We start from the raw sequence: 17,156 nt of genomic DNA on the forward strand, positions 1-17,156 counted from the left end.
TGTTTCTAGAATTGTAAATAAACATACATTTTGATTTATGTTTTTAGAAACGGGTAAAACAAAATAACTTTATCAAACACATTTTAGGTTGTTTTCCGTTTATGGGAACAAGAAAACACATAAACGTCTACAAATGAACATTATCAAACGGTGCCTTGAAAATTCGTTTTTAGTTATGAAAGCGTGAAAAGACATTTCTATTGTTTCTATGTCATTTATGTTGTTTTTATACACATAAACAGTGAAAAGTAATCAAACGGTGCCTTAGTTTGTCTATGTCTTTCCCTTTTTTTTTTTTTTTTTTTTTCTTGTATCCCCAACTTCTTGATCTTGTCCTCACCCCCCCAAAAAAAAAAATTTGTGATTTTGTCTCACCCTCTTTCTTAGGGCTCAGGTTTGTCACCCTTTTCTTGGGTTGGCTTCCTTTAGTCACAGTGTTTGCCTTTCGTTTAATTGGATTTTTTTTGTTAATGAAAAATAAAAAATTAAAATATATTAGAGCAGTGTATGTTTTGTGGTTCACATGTAATTACAGATTTAGTGGATAAAGAGAGTTAAGCTCTCTGTCTGTTTTTTATTTTTTCTTCCTATGTTCATATCTGTTTTATTTAACCCACACCCCAACCCCAACGACTACCCCCCCCCCCCCCAAAAAAAAGAAGAGAGAGAAACACTATAGATAACTCATAGATCATCTAGTGTTCTAAGAGTTTTCTGTCACTTTTTGCTTTCTCCTTTTAATTTATGTCTATTACTTGCTGTATTGAGAGTCCTTTTGTTCCATTGTTTTTGGTGATTAAACATAACCTAAGAGTTTCCAAGGTGGATAGTAAATGAGAACTATTGAAAAATTAAAAAAATTGTTTTATTTTATGGTTGAGTGGCAAAATCATGTATTGCACTATAAGGGACAACTACGATATTAAAAAGAGTGGCTAGTGGTATGAGACAGCGCTAACAAACATTGTTCATACACCACATCTTATATTGTACGTGATTGTTTCATACAAAAATATAAATTGTCAAGTTTCATAATTCATATTCACAATTTTAGAGACAAGTTTTACGATTCACCAACCAAGTAACTGACATCGTAGATTCGGCTAAGAATTAGTCGGGAGTGATCCTGATTTCTGCCATTTTGTATCAGAATATTCTTGTCAAGATTCCTCCAAAGAATCAGTGGATTTTCAGATCAGATAGCCGATTCTAAGGTAATCAGACCGATTCCAAACCGGTCTGAATCGGAATCGCCAAGGACCGATTCCTTCACATATTTTGATGTTTTTAAAACCATGGCTTTCCCGCCGGAGAAAAAAGACTGAAAAAAAAAAAAAAAAGATTCTTTAGTACCGCAGCTACCGCCAACGCATCAATCCGTCCCAGCGGGGAGTGAAGAGATCAGACCCTCGCAATCTCTCTCACTCTCTATATCCGTGCTTTCATGTGATACTGGTTTCGAAACTGATCGTTTTGTTCCTGATCCATGGATCCCAAGGAACGCGAAGAGCTCTGCAACACTGGACCTGAAGAAGAAACAGTGGCCCGTCGAAAGAACCGTTCTAGGCGCGTTAGCTTTGCCGCTGAGATTACTTCAGTTCACTTTTTTGACAGAGATGAAGAATACGAGACGCCTCCAGACTCGAAACCTAATTCTGAAAACTCGGAAACAAGAGAAGCAAACGAGGATTTAGGGTTTCAGAATGATGTTGGCGGCAGCGATGATTCGAAGGAGTTAACGCAAAATGGAGAAGACGACGAGGACGACGAGGATGATGAGGTGAAGGCATTTGTTCGAGACATGGTTTTGTCTTCTCCGGGAAGTGCCATCGGTTCTGCGACCTCCAACGACGGCAAGTTAACTAAGTAATTTTAGTTTTGATTCCTTATCGGACTTGGTATTGGTTTGTTTACAGGTATCTGTCTGCTAACTTGTGTAAAGTAGTCACAAAACGGTGAAAATGGGTGAGAAGCAGTGCGAGATTGGAACCAGATCCTCTCTCGGGAGACCACAGCGCGCATCCGACGGCTAGGAGACCCTTGTGGTGCGTGCCCGGGTGCTCCCAGTGGTCGGATGTTCGCTGGGAGGCGACCTGAATCCAGAACATGCACTTGCTGTTGCAAAAGAGAGGACAATTGGCATTGCATCCTTGCGATATTACTTCTTACCATTGTATATCGCCACATTCATGATTTAGTAATCTGGATATGTTTCTTTGAAGCATGGAATGAACTCAACCGAATTCAAATTTCCATTCAACCCTGTTTACAGTGCGCTTAAAGTCAAGCCAGAGCAATTAATAGACTCATTTTTTCTCAACTCCTTTCCAAGTTATTTTTCTGAATCACAGCTAGAGATAGATAATTGATTGTTCAATATCCCAGCGTAGTCAGTTCTTCCTGGTGTTAAACCAGAGTACGGAGATATGGTTATTCTTTGGGAATTCTATGTAGAGTTGAGTATTGAACAAACACAGTAGTGCAAGGGGATGTACCATTTTAATGCAACTTGCAACTCGATAAAAGGTTGACTATAAACAGGCACGGCAGTACAAAGTTTGTCACCAGAGCTGATACATTTATGATTTATCGTGGATTCATGGGCATCCTATTACTATGCTTGCTTGATGCACCTATCCACCTAGCATTTTTCTTGTACACATTCAAATAAGGAAGTTTCTTGAAGTTCTTATGGAGTTATTTATTCATATATATTAAATGTTCCATGCATTGTATGAAACATTGAGGCCTTCCTATCTGTACATATGAGGCAGTTGACATAAACTTTTTATGTGCCTTGCTGCAGAAGAAAATTTTTTTGGCCCTGTATCAGCAAGTTTTATTAGATCTGGACAGCCATCAGACTCTGCAGCCTCTGATGATAACCATGATATTACTTTGGATTCCACTGCCTTTTCCATGCATTTTCGTAGCCTTGTGCACTCTTCCTCCGGAGGAGATTTCAAGACACCATCAAGACATCATCTCCCTTTTGAAGAGAGGACACCATCCGAAACTTCCATGCCAACCAACCAAAGCAGTTTTATGGCTCTGACAGGAATTAAGAAGCCACTTCCTCACTGTTCTGTCTCGGATGGAAAATCTAGTGGCGTCTGTGAGTCAAATGACATGAGCCTGGTAGTAGAAAATCCTCATAGGTATGATTATGGGAGACTGTCACCTACGCTGGGTGCGCTTCTGGCTGAAGGCGGCAAGGATTTACATGGCATATCTGTTTCTAATGATAATGAGATTTCAAACTCATCTAATTGTCTCAGTAGGGACAGTAGGTTTCCCACGTTCGATAGGCTAAAGAGTAACTCTAAGGACCTCAAGGATTCTGGAAGTGAGGAACTGCACAACATTGTCACCAATGATATGCCTGTTGAGGTGATTTCTGGTTCCAGCTCTAAATCGCATGAGGGAAGTGTAGGATCTACAACCCCTCGCATTGACCAGATCAGTCATGATTGCTCATCTAGTACAAAACAGTCTCAGCCTACTGATGCTTCCATTGGTGACCATAGTCAAATTCTCTGTGAGTCAGTGAAGGTTAGATGCTACTCCTATCTTGTAGTTGTCTACTTCTTGTTCTTTTGCAGCTCAGTCTTGTAGTTTATTACTTTTTGTTCCTTTTCTGCTTGAATTTGCTTTTTTTCTTTTTTGGAAGAATACTATTGTCACTTCTCTCCAGTTGTCACAATTCCAACTCTTGAGAAGGCAAGGAAGAGAGTTTGCAATTCCTGAATTTCTTCCTCCAATTACTTTTTGAGTATTTGAAGTACACTCCATGTTAGGGATGATACAAAGATTCTTGTACCTAACCCCATTTGGTTGGGAGAAGGCCTTTTAAGTTGAGTAGTTATTAATTCTATTCAATTAGGATCAGTTTGAAAAATGGTGTTTTAGGTCAGAATCATAAGGAGAGTAGGAATTGAGTGTAGATATTAGATATACTACAAAATCCATTATTTATTTGTTTTATTTATTTTTTAGTTGAGTAAAAAACTGAAATAGAGAAAGAGGGATATTATATTGATTTAATTCTTCATAGCTTTATTGTGAAATAGAGCTATTTTATTGCCTTAATTGTTCATAGCTTTATTGTTTTAGTGTAAGGTGCGGTGTACTTGTCCGATAACTTGGTGCTTTCAACTTGTCCTTCCTTGTGACTTGTCTTTTTTTCAATCACCTTCCCCACTCTATGTCCATAGAGCCAGTCGATCCCCTACTGTGCAGTTTGAGTTTCATTTCTAGACCTTGATTGGAGTTTGTTAGACTTGTTTTTCTTAGTTTATTTGGATTTCAACCACCTGCAAGACTGTTTTTGTATTTGATATCAATTTACATCATATGGATAAAGTTGTCATAAGCAAAGACCAGGGATAACAGTTTTCCCCAAAGAAGAAAGGAAAAAGCTGGCAAGGTACTCACAACTGGAAAGAGACCAACCCAGCTTAAAATTTCATCTATCAAACACCAAGTGATAGCTCGTCTTGTAGTTCTCTACATTAGAAATTCAATAAAACCTTAATTCCCAAGAAGAAAAAAAGAAGGAAATTTTTAATTCGAACTGCACGAAGAATATAGGTCAAAGATGCAACAAAGAGAGTTTGAACTCATTGCCAATGGCCCCAATTCCTTCTTCTGGCACTATTGCTAAACCAAACCCCTCAATTCACTCCACCACAATCATTTTGAGAGTAGTTGCTCACCAAACAAGGAGTCTATTTAGAGATTTCCACCATAATTACAAGCCATTTAATGCACCATAATGTGTGGAATCTTTGAAACTTAGCTACCTTCACTGATAATGAGAAAGTATTTGCACCGGGTTCAAAGGATGTTGTACTTGAGCTAGATCATTAAAAGGATTAGCAAATTCTAAAAATTAAAAAAGTATATCCCATGATTGAAATATTTAAAAGAGAATGTCACCGATATGTTAAATCTATACGAAACCAAGTTCTTGTCCAAGTTCCCTTTTTCATCTCATGCCACAAAAAATTCAAGAAAGCATTTGATTGGGGAAAAAACATATGGAAGCAATAGCTCTTAACTTCTTCGTGTCCTTCACTTGTGTATTCCAAGACTGTTTCAAAAACCAGAATTACTTGGATAGATGGACTGTCATGCACACATGGTGTTAGTTCGGTTTGATATTGGCTCAAAGTGCTTCAAAGCCCACGAGCAATTGTTTGAACCATCTATTTTTTTTTATTTTCTAGGAAATTGTTTAACCGAGGTTTTCAATTGAATTCTGGTTAGCATAAAATTTAATGAAAAGAGGCTGGAAATCATATTAATGGGGTTCAAAATAATGAGATGTGGTAGATGAGTGAGGCTCAATAAGTTAGATGTTCGTATGCTTATGAGAAAGCTTTCGGTGCCATATTATGCTTCGCGTTTGCAAGCATGAGTGAGAGCGATTAGAGTTTGTCTGCTTATAGGAAAGCATTCAGTTGAGAACATATAGGTTTGGAATCTAAGGGCCCGTTTGATAACGTTTCTGCCGTTTCTGTGTCAAGAAACGGCAGAAATATAAATTTCCGTTTTTGGGAACAGAAACAGAATTTAAGGTGTTTGATAAAGCCTGTTCCTGGAAACATTTCCTGCAGGCAGAGGTACCTTCCACTGAAATTCAGCATCACAGAGGCCCAAATAAGGCACCAACACCCATATATCATCCATAATCATCAGCGAGCAACACAAATTTGTGCAATAAAAAAAAAAAAAAAAAAAGCAACACAAATTTGGATTTCCTAAATTTCAGAGGAAATAGGGAAGAAAAAGAGTAGGGCACCGTACCGAGTTTAATGCTAAAGCCGCGGTTGAAGTGAAAGACACAAGCAGATATATCAGGTCAGAGGAAGAAAACGAAGCACATTGAACCCCTTATTAATATATGAAAATCACCTTATTTTAGGGCTAAAATCATAAAAGGGTAAAAAATTACTGTTCTTGTAGCAAATAAACGACAGCACAGAATGCAAAGAAGCTTGATCTTCCAAATCGACAGTCGAAGATGATGGAAATCACGGTCGATCGACCAAACTTGCAGAGTAGGTTCAAAAAACCAACAGGTTTATGGCTATTCGTGCACACATTAGCAACCATAGAGAGCAACGAAGGTCGATCCTTTCATGAGATGTATTTTAGGGTTCAATAGCTCTTGGGAAGAATAGGGGCATACCTTGCAGAGGATTGGAGAGCAGCGAAGGTGGAAACCGAAGCTTGATCTTGCAGAGTTGAAGTCGCAAATGAGTTTCAAAGTTGGAGAGGGTTCACGGGAGTGGCAGAGTTGGAGAGGGTTGTAGAAGTCGCAAGAGGGTTCGTCGGAGTTGTAGAAGTCGTAAGAGGGTTCACCGGAGTAGCAGAGTGTTCACGAGAGTTGCAGAAGTCCTTCTGCTGTTCATGGAGTTGTAGAGGAGTACCTCCATTGCTGAGCTTGAGAAGATGAGCGTGAGACACGGTTGGAACCTTTTTAGCACTTTTATCGGGCAACAAAGTGAAAAATGTGCCCTTCACTCGTTTCCAGAAACACAGAAACACGTTGAACTTGTTTCGTCTGGGGCGTTTCTAGAACCATAAATAGGTAGAAATTTCAATTTCAATTTCTAAAAACAAGTGAAATGAAACAGTTTTGTCAAACACTTTTTGTTCCGTTTCTGCAGTTTCTGGACATAGAAATGGCAGAAACGCGTTTCTTGAAACGTTATCAAACTGGCCCTAAGAAACCCTATTTCATTGAAATAAAGTTGGGGATGGAAATATGTGAGAGAGAATGAGAGAGCATAGAAGGTTTCCTATTGGAGAGATATGATAGACATGGAAAGAGAGAGTAGGTTTCCCATTGGTAAGGGATGGACTGATGGAGTGGTGTGTTAGAGAGAGTGAGAGAGTCTATGTGAATGAAATAGCATATTTCCTATTGGTAGGGGATGGATGAGACATATGAAAGAGAGAATATAGTGGGAGAGGAGTTTGAAACCAAGATTGGATTTTTTAGGAGGAGAGATGAGCGGGGATTTGCCAAGAGATAAGTACATACTAAAAAAGATAGTTTGTACTTTTATGTAATAGTAGGATAGTAGGACAGTATATATATATATATATATACTCTCAAAATCAAACTCCTAACATGACTAGAAATATCCTAAACTAACTATTATTCAAACTAACTACTTAATTGACCAATAAAAAACTTAAAAAAATAAAACCTCTTCTATTATAACTAGACTCCTTAGAACTTAACATAAACTAAAGGAAAACTACAACTTAATTCCTATTGACTCTAGGACACCAACTAACATTTAAATTGACAAACTAACTCCTAAACTAACCCACAACCAGACTCGTAATTACTAAAGAAAATCCATACACAGACTAGAGTTGTCTCTCCTTCTCCACAGCTTAGCAGCTGCATCACTTAATTTCAGCATCATTATAATTTTTTGATGAGAGCTGGTCACTTTTGGTTGCATTTTAATCCTTTCTGAATGTCATGATTTCCTCTAGTTACCATGTCAAGATGTTCTTCAGCATGTTGTTTTTGTATATTTAAGGTTGTAGCCTATTTTAACGTGTTCCATCACTTGCAGGAGATGCCCTTATACATGAATAAAGGGCCTGGTAGAGACGCTCTTGAAGCTAGGGGATTGATATCGGAAGTTGGTGCCTGTAACAGTGCCACCTCCAAATCTCCAAGTAAAACACTGGATGTCAATTTGATCGCAGATCGTGATTGTGGATTTTTAGATGGTCTGAGAGCCTTGAGGATGGAAGGACCTACTGATTATGGAAGTCTTACTCCCACGACACTACAGATCTCTGATCGACAATGTGAATCTCCATTGGCTGGGTCTGTGTCCTTGTTATGTGCCAAAAGAAGACAATTATTTTGTAATGGAACTGTTTCACCGGGTAGTAAGCAATCATCTATTCCATTTGATCAGAAGCATCATTCTTCCTCTTTAGAGAATGATAGAAGAGGACTTGGAAAAATTGGAACTTCTATTGAGAAAAGCATCTCAAAATTAAAGTTTCTTGATACTTCTGTTACTGTTGAAGATGGATTTGACACTTTGAAACCAAAATTCTTTGATAATAATTGTAAACTGGCTGCAAAGGCTACTGGTTTGGGTGAAAATAGCGAAAATCTTAAACTAAAGAAACTGGAAATTTCTGCTACTGCTTTAGAAGGGCATTTGCTATATAGTGCTCAGAAGAACAGTGCACAGAGGGATACAGTTAATACGAATGCACATGGGAGTGAGGCATCTAAAAACGTTAGCATGATGCCTAGACAAGCTGAAAAGGATGTACATGTTGTGCATGATGGAGAATTTGAGGAGCAGATATCTAACAATGTGCTCTGCAGTGATCAGCCTAGTAAGGTAATGACAGTGGCAGTGTCACCTTTTCAATTTTCAAGGTCTGGAAAGCAAATGCAGGAGCATCCTTTGGCATCTCACGATTCCGTTGAAAGAACTTTCATTACTTCTAGACCTGGTTCCTTATTAGTAGACATTACAGAAGATGCTAATGCAAAAAAACAATTAACTGTTACATCTGATAAGTTCTCTGCATCACCTTTTCAATTTTCAAGCTCTGGAAAGCAAATGCAGGAGCATCCTTTGGCATCTCACGATTCCGTTGAAGGAACTTTCATTACTTCTAGACCTGGTTCCTTATTAGTAGATATTACAGAAGATGCTAATGCAAAAAAACAATTAACTGTTACATCTGATAAGTTCTCTGCATCACCTGAACACGCTGGCATCCTTTCAAGGGCTTTGAAGCAGCAGGATCAAGGGAACATGCTTCTCGGTCGCAGCAGTGGACAAGATGTAGTAGATTCAGGATTAATTGCTGCCAATGTGAGTCATTTGACTCCTGAGACTAAAAAAGATGTCAGTTATCTGACTCCTGTACTTGGTGGATTCGGTTCCTTGCTCAAGCAGAAGAGATCACAATCTGCCTCACCCATCATTGGGAACAATAGTAGGAGTTCAGTAAATGTTGCTAAATTGAAAAGGATGGGTGATAACCAACTCTTTCATGATCTGCAAAACGAATCAGGAAACATTACAGCCTTACAACTTAATGCTGCTCTGAACTCCCAGTCCAGAAATCTAGTCAGGAACCATCGAACAGGGACAGACCTTTCCATGTTTAGAGATAAACTATCTGAGGAAGAGCTTAAAGAATCTTTATATGAGTCTACTTCTCCATATGTGCTTGAAAAGGCTACAACTACACCATTTCCAAAGGTCATGTGTTTACTAATGTTCAGTCCTGATCTCCTTTTAGTGTTTTTTATGGATCTGCCTTGGGCTTATTAATATATTGTTGCTGGGTTCATTTTCAGAGCCTCTCTTGTAATGGTACTAACTAGATATTAGCTCTGTTGACATGCAGGTTCTGGTTGATCAGATGGCACAAACCCCTTCCTTGAAAGAGGCTTCTAATTTTCCATATACCAACAGGATGCAGTACTGTGTTGGGAAAGACACCCTTTCCCCTAAATTAGTTAATTATTCAAACCAAAAGTGTCATAGTAGTTCGCGTCAGGATCTGCATATTTTACAGCAATTATTACCCACATGTGTTGAGAATTCTGGAAGAAAAAGAAAAAGTGAAGATGTTATTCTCATGGAAAATATCCAGGTAGAAGAAACTGGCAGGACTCAGAAGAGCCCAAAAGTACTTGAAATGGATGGTAGTGTACCAGAGTTTTCTTCAGAGCATTTAATTGTAATAGAAAATGAAGTGGACAGGAATCAAGTTGACAGAGTGCCCAAGCTTTCCTCTGAGGTATGTGACCTATACATTACCTGCTGCTTTGGTGGAGTATCTGTTGTCTAAAACTTGTTTGCTTAGCAGACATGTGATATTTGTGAATTCTAGTTCAATATAATTTCAGAGTCTATCTTCTAGGTTTTCTCAAAGTTGTATGGGGCTATGAAACAGCTGCTTTCTGAATCAAGACATGAGCTTAATTTATTGCAGGTATGCTTATTTTTCCAGTTTGATATTCTCTGTTAAACGTCATTTGAAGGACATGGTGTTTGTTTGTGTTTAAAATTATTTGTAAACATTCAGAGCTAACGATAATATGGTATGTCTATTTCTGTAGCTTATGTACTTTTTTTCTTTTTTTATTCATTGAAACTAAGGTCATTAATGAAAATCACATTCTATGTTAGGAAGGCTGACCCAGATTGTTAGGGCTGAGAAATTCAAATAAGGATCCAAGCTGTTGGGATATTAATACCCTTCAATGGTTCTCATGCATTTATTTGTTATATTTTATTTTGTTTTCTGATGCATAGCTTCACATTCTGGAAGATATTTTGGATCAGCTGCAGAAGGCTAAAAAGTATGAGAAGCTTTGTGCTGTCATCCAGTTTCAGGTCTGCTAAATTAGCTCATCATATTATATTGTGAAAAATTCAAGCAGATTTTTTTTTTATGACTACTTTGCTTCCCTGAGTGGCTAAATATTTAGTGACTTGCTTGCTTACTGCTAATGCCTGGACAACTCATGTTCATCTGGGAAACTTTCAGCAGAAAAGGTGATATTCTCAGTGTTTTCTGGTTTTTGAAATTGGATGGTATTTTGTTGTAGTGATAGCTGCTTTATTTTGACACAGATTAACATTGATTAATTAATGATGATGCAGGGTAGCTGAAGCAAGATGCTTGCAACAGATGCTTGTTTATGAACAGGCAAAGTTGCAATTAATGCGTGTGAAGCATGAGATAACCCAGAAGAGGTTACGGTTGTTGCAATCAGGGATTCAGGAATTTCAAAATTGGAAGTTATGTTCTTTGCATTATCTCTTTATGCCTGGTGTTAGAGGTGCTGAACCCGAGGGAACTCATTTAACATCACTATCTGTTAATGGCAAAAATGAGGTACATTGTTGATGCCTAAACTGTCTGTTCTCTCTCTCTCTCTCTCTCTCTCTCATTTTTCATGTTAGAGTTAGTTATCCATATGATTAAATTTGGGACTACAATTATAGTTTCCTCTTTGTCACCCAGACACCTCATGTACCCATGGAGTGCAGTGAACACAATACAATATTGATACGGATCTGTGTCCAACATGCTTCCAAAAGTCAGTCACTTGGACAGGGCTGTGAAGAAGAAGAAGATTAATCCCTTTTCTTGATACATTAACCACCTTTATTGGAACATTGAATCCCTTTTCTTTTAAAATATCTTAGTTGAGTCTCTGTACCCATATCCATTTTTTGAGACATACTGTATCATGATCTTCTGGGGCAAGTGGATCTGATTCCTAAAAACTGCCCTGTACCAGATCCCCATTCCCAAACCAGTGCAACATCCATGTGTTTGTTTAGCTGCAACACATACCCCTAGTTCCAGACTATGCAATCCATGTGTTAGTTCCATACAAAGAATTGTTAATGTGGTTGTTGAACTGCTTTTTCAGGAAGCTCGTGATAAAGTAATCACAATGAAGAAGGAGCTTGGAGACTTAGATGAAAAAATAAAGTCCATTATTAAATGCTTCCATGATTCTTGTCACATAAAAGGAGAACTGAGCTATGATGAGTCCGTAGCTATAGTTAATGATTATCTGAAGAAGAGAAAATGTTGCAGTTTTATTCGTCAGGACATGCAGGTTCACTATTGTAACTCTGTAAATTTTTATTTTTTGGGGTGTCAGAATACAATAGATATGTCATAACTCATAAGAGACTGAGATCTGTTTTCTTTGTCTTGCATTAAATCAGCCATGGAGTGTGGATGACCAGTGGAATGAGAGTGGTCATCACAACATTGCTCTCAATTACCACAATTTCCTCTTCCAAAGGTTGCTTCCTTTTACTGATTCATAATTGTTCGTGTATCTGTTGAGAAATTTGTGCTTAACTTTACTATGCATAATTCTTGTATATTTTCTTGGTTGATATCCAACAGTTTGACAATAATTGTCCACCCCATTTCAAGTATAGTTGCTGTGAGCAAATTGAACGATACAAACATCATAAAGGTAGTGTGTCATTCATTGCCTAGAGCTTCTGTCTCATTAATTGGTGCTATACTTCAATAACAGATACCTTTTTGGTCAAGCTAGGCCTTTCCAAGTATTAATGCTTGCACAGCCTTCGCATTTGTGTTCAATGCTGAGGCAACTGACAAGAGGAGCGGCTCTAAATGTTTGGCTGAAGAAACACAAGTAACAGTTCTTTCTTGCCAGACATTTTCTTTGGAATGTGGAATATCTATACTTATTTTCTTTGTTTATTTATTTTATAATTCTTGTTTAACAGCTTCAGTCTGTTGTTATTATAATCATATAATAATGGTTATGATCATTTTGTTAAATTGTGTTTGTAATACACTCATACCGCAGGGGTATTTTTGTCAGTCCACTGCATACTCATTAGTTAGTTTCCTATTGTGTTTTTAAGTTAGGTAGTCTTCTAATAGACAGCACAACAGATGAAGAAGCTAGTTTTTTCATCGATATAAACTAGATATTCATAGTTCATGGTAGGTAGTTGCAGCAAAGGGTGGCTGCACACTACACAAGAGAAATCTTTAGCAGAGCCTCTCAAAAGGGATAGAGAGAGTTGCTACCACTGATTAAGAAGGCTCTGATACCTTGTGACAATATCAGAAACAGAGAACCAGCAGCAACAATCAAGGAGAGAAGAGGAAGAAGGGAAGGAGAGAAGACTATCAGGCAAGAGAGAGTCCATATGATAACCAGTCCCCCATACTGCCTCTGTAGATAAGAGAAATCCAATTGCAATAGCACAAGGAGTAGACCAGTCCATATGTGGTAGTAGAGAACTAAAAGAAGAATATGATAGCAGCTATTAGAAGACTACCCAAGTTAGAAACATAATGGAAGGCTAACTAATCACTACCGCAGGGGCGCAGGGCACTGAAAATAATATCCCTGCAGTATTACAAACACAACTTAATTTTTATCTGTGGATGTACTGTTACTGCTGTTGTTCTTGTGATTCTTTCTGTAAACAATTTGTTGTGTTGTGTGAGGGAGAGTATTCCTGTTTGTTCTTCATTCAAATGACTAAATGACTGCCTCCCAGTTATCATTTTGTAATAATGATCTTAATGTGAATGAAAGAAGGGGAAAGCATCTTTATTAAGCACATCTGTTTCTGTTTGTGCAGATTACCAGTTCTCTTTTGGGTAATTTGTTAGATGTGATTGAAGAAGTACAGGCTGCTCGGATAAAGCTTCCAGATCTAGTCGAGACAAGTTTTTACTCTCCCTGTGGTAAAATAATTCTCTTTCATCTCGTTCCATTTCTTTCCCAGCTTGGGACAAAGGTTTTGTTTCATGTTCACTTTGAAGGACATCATAAAACATGGTTTTCTTTGAAATTGCTAGGTTTCTGAACATTTGGGTATAACTATGCAAAATAGGTAATTAATAAATGTAAGAAAAGTTTGAGGTCAAGAGGATTGAGTTTGATAACCAAAGGAAAAGGTTTTTAGGTGAATTATAACAGGCGATAAATTAGGTTAAAGGTCAATTGGGAAAAGTGTAATATGTAAAGTTACAGTTCTAGTTTGAGGATGTAACTTGGTAGAATTATATGGCAAATATATGGGGCAGATGGAAAAAGATTGAAATAAGTGGATGTCAATATAAAGTTTGAAAGTCTCCCCAAAGCACCAGTTAAGTGATGGAATCTAGGGTTTGAGATTGAATTAGGTTACATGGTTGAAGTTAAATTTGGAAGAGGTTGAAACATCAGGGGTGGCTTGGTAGGCTGGGTATTTCATGGAAGCTTAATAAACAAGTAATGAAATCTCCAGACTCTGGCTAGGAAATATTCAGCTTCTTTTATTATAGTTATTAGGTTTGGTTTGGGGAGAGTGTTAATGCAGGGCAGTATTGTTAGAGGGATTTGGGCTGAACTAATAGAGAACAGCATGGGTTAATGAATAAGCAGAATATCTGGTACAAATAAAAAGAAGTAAAGAAAAAAAAAAAGAAATTCTCATATTACCTGGATTAGTGCCCATTAACATCTTACCTGATTTGAGGTCCATGTTACTGACTCTTGTGCTCGACTTACCCAAGTCAACTCCTAACTCCCAAGGTCCAAGGTTTTACACTGCTAGGTACAGTTTACAAAACATTCTTGTCAGCTTTGACAATTCAGTTGAACTCGCTGATGGTTCTGTACTTGAATTGCACTTGATTCAGCAAATGCCTTAGAAGAGTACTTGAATTGCTTTCCATTCAGAAAATGCATTAGATGTGAAGTTTGTGAAAAAATTATGGAAATTTCAATATGCTTTGTGCTTCTATTTATATTTCCAAGCCAATTGAGTTTTCTCTTTTACTTCATGGGTGGGTGGGGGTGTTTTGTACAAAAATAAAAGTGTGAATGTGGAAGCAAATTTCATTGTGGCTTATTTTTTGCAGCTAAACAGCTCAATTTGCGTCTTTGTTTCATCCATTTCAAGACTGGTATGAAGGTGATCCTGATTCTTGACATGACTTATTTGAATTGGTAAGTTCTATATGATATCCCTTTTTTTTTCTTTTTTTTCTTTTGGGGTGGGGGTGGGGGTGGGATGAATATATGATATCAGTCTTTACTTGCTCAAAAGCTGGCATGTAACCTGCTTAAAATGTTGTAGCATAACTACTCCCTTATTTTGGCTTAATATTCATAATGTTTGCCTGTTGTGTATGATTGAAGATACTGGTTCAAGAAGCTATTAACATGAAGGCATACTTGTTTCTGTGGGTAGCCTCCTCCACCTCTTGGTTTACAGTTTGCACTTGCAGGTCATTGGATATGCAGATGGACCACGTTATGTGTTACATCTAGGATAATGTTGTCGTCCAATAATCTGGATGAACATTGGTAGGATCTTGATACTAATATCTGTGTGTGGAATAACCTTTGGGGTACATATCTCGAGTACCTATGATGGTGACCACATCTGCTGGCGTGTGATGTTTGGACATAGAAACGAGTCCTTGTGAATGGACAGAGCCAGGTGCTCCTATTTTACGTCAGTAGTGACTCCATTCTTTAACTACTATAAGGTCTTCGCCCCATGTGGCTTTGTCTTCGATGTTGATTTAGCCTCCAACTGTCTCTCTTTTCTTGCCGCTCCGTGGGCTTCTAAGCCTTCCATTCTTCTTGTCAACAGACGGAGACTGCTTTAACTTTCCGACTGACTGATCAGGGACTAATTTGATTTCCAGACTTGCCTTCAAGCGTCATGTCTCTACTTGCCCTACAACTATACCTGACCCACCTGACTCAAGCTTTCATTCTTTGTCGACTGCCTCCCAGCTTCTCTCAAAGCTTTTCTTTTTTCTGAAGCCTAGAATCCACATCAGTTTGAGTGCCTATTTACCGGAGAACGGAGGCTCTGGACTTACCCTAGACTTTGGGAGTATAGGATAAAAGGTTCTCCATCGGGTAGTTTGGTTGTGCTTGGTTCCCTCACCCCCTGTTGGGGGAGGGGAGGAATCCAAACCGACGGTCAAGCATATTCTGGTCCGGCCACTGTTTTTTGGGGTTGGGATTATATGGCCCATTTGCTATATTTGGTTGGGTTTTGGGAGTTACACCTGGTTATGATTATCTATATTGCTTTGGATGTCAGTTGGGTGGCCTATAAGAGTGCTGCTTTCAAACATTTCCTTCTTGTTTTTTGGGAAGACATCCGATAAAACTGGGACATTTTTTTTTGGGGGGGGGGGGGGGGGGGCGGGTGATAAATGTGTATAGCCCAACATGGATCTCTGTACCACTCAGGTAAACCTTATGAATATCTCTGATATTTGTGCTGTTGTCTAGTTCTATAATGAGAAAAATCTATCCATTATTTCTGGACTTCTCGTGGTACAGTGTCTTATAATCCTATCTGATCACCCGGTTTGGTGCAGCGGGGTGTATCCCTCTGATGTCGTCCCATCTCATGTATCAACTAACATCCATGGAGTGGAAACACCAGTGTCATCATCATTTTCACTGTCACCTGAAATTATAGTTGCAGTTGACAGACTTAAAGCTGGACGTGCGAGGATAATAAGGCTTTGTAGGTGTGTTTCCCAGGTGGTTCAAGCTTGGAACAGGTAGATTTTGTAAACAATCGGTTGCCATTTGTGTGCTTCGGCAATTTGTTTGTGTATTCTATTGTATATATTGATGAGTAGTTGTCCAAACATCCCCTATTTGGTCTTGCATACATCAGGAAGAAAATGCACGCCTCATCACTTTCTTCCTACATAAGGAGCTTGCTGATATGATATGGGGGAAAACCGGGTTGGGAGGGGGGGGGGGGGGGGTGGAGTTGTTGGGAGTGGTTTTGCCCCCGATCTTTCAGATAACCATCTACTGGATTTTTCCTTTTTTAAATGGAAAAAACAACATAAATTATGAAAATGTGAAGTCCTGTACACAAGTAGTTACTGTACCAGTTAAACATTCCTCTCACCCTAACTGCATATCTATGTGAAATAGGTACCTCCATCATATATCTTAATATTTTTTCTTTTCTTGGCTACCAAACATAGCCTTGACTCTGATCTGAGCGTTCCCATGAGGGAATCTCACTAAAAGTTATATAGTGTTTGTTTGATTGGATGTAAAATGTTACTAATTTATGGAAGGGAGCAATTTTCCTGTAGCCACGCTGGGATTCTCCTTCGACGGAGGCCTTTGAATGTGTTCGCTATTGCTTCACTTATAACCTCTAACTTGCATGTTAGGATAGGTAAATATATACATCAACAAAATGGTATAGAGAGGATGTTGCAAAATAGTGGGGGTACTTTTGACCACTCTTAAATTGGGGTGGGTGGTACACATTTATGACCAATAATGGCCATTGATTTCACACATAGGGAAGGAAAACCTTATCCTTAGTGTAAAGTTAAGAAGACATGATATTTTTATTAATTGAACGATTCTTTTTTAATTTTTTGGGTTTATCATATCTAATTGCCTAATGGGACTTTTAACTACAGCTACTAACACGAGAAAAATGGTAGGGGGAGGGGGAGGGGGAGGGTGAGGGGGAGGGGAAAGAGTGTGCTTTTGTTTTTTTGGGAATGTGGAAAGAGAGTGCCTTACATCCCACAAGGAGAAAACAGAAGAGTTGAACCCA

At 38.4% G+C, this 17,156-nt stretch overlaps 1 protein-coding gene across 5 annotated transcripts; it reads left to right on the forward strand.

The window, feature by feature from the left end:
• Window positions 1-1,330: 1,330 nt before the first annotated feature.
• Window positions 1,331-16,233, forward strand: LOC122094027. 5 transcript variants are annotated; one of them, XM_042664623.1, is made up of 15 exons: window positions 1,331-1,853; window positions 2,807-3,552; window positions 7,602-9,272; window positions 9,421-9,816; window positions 9,940-10,011; window positions 10,335-10,415; window positions 10,570-10,577; window positions 10,686-10,920; window positions 11,465-11,656; window positions 11,769-11,848; window positions 11,956-12,028; window positions 12,113-12,214; window positions 13,182-13,287; window positions 14,449-14,536; window positions 15,934-16,233. In XM_042664623.1, exons 1-15 carry the CDS (start codon window positions 1,487-1,489, stop codon window positions 16,124-16,126), a joined length of 4,410 nt encoding a protein of 1,469 aa, XP_042520557.1. In that variant the 5' UTR covers window positions 1,331-1,486; the 3' UTR covers window positions 16,127-16,233. The 5 variants fall into 5 exon arrangements, with proteins under 5 accessions (XP_042520557.1, XP_042520558.1, XP_042520559.1 ...); XM_042664624.1 differs by having other exon boundaries at window positions 10,573-10,577; XM_042664625.1 differs by having other exon boundaries at window positions 9,973-10,011.
• The last annotated feature ends 923 nt before the right edge of the window (window positions 16,234-17,156 follow it).

This window comes from Macadamia integrifolia, chromosome 11 (genome assembly GCF_013358625.1).
Source record: "Macadamia integrifolia cultivar HAES 741 chromosome 11, SCU_Mint_v3, whole genome shotgun sequence".
In the NCBI taxonomy this organism is placed as follows: domain Eukaryota; kingdom Viridiplantae; phylum Streptophyta; class Magnoliopsida; order Proteales; family Proteaceae; genus Macadamia; species Macadamia integrifolia.

What these genes read in the sequence shown, in the direction of transcription:
- LOC122094027 (XM_042664623.1), top strand. Translation starts at nt 1,487, where the DNA reads ATGGATCCCAAGGAACGCGAAGAGCTCTGCAACACTGGACCTGAAGAA. An exon ending in TTATTCGTCAGGACATGCAG is followed by an intron (nt 11,657 to 11,768) that starts GTTCACTATTGT and finishes GCATTAAATCAG; the next exon opens with CCATGGAGTGTGGATGACCA. An exon ending in AAGTTTTTACTCTCCCTGTG is followed by an intron (nt 13,288 to 14,448) that starts GTAAAATAATTC and finishes TATTTTTTGCAG; the next exon opens with CTAAACAGCTCAATTTGCGT.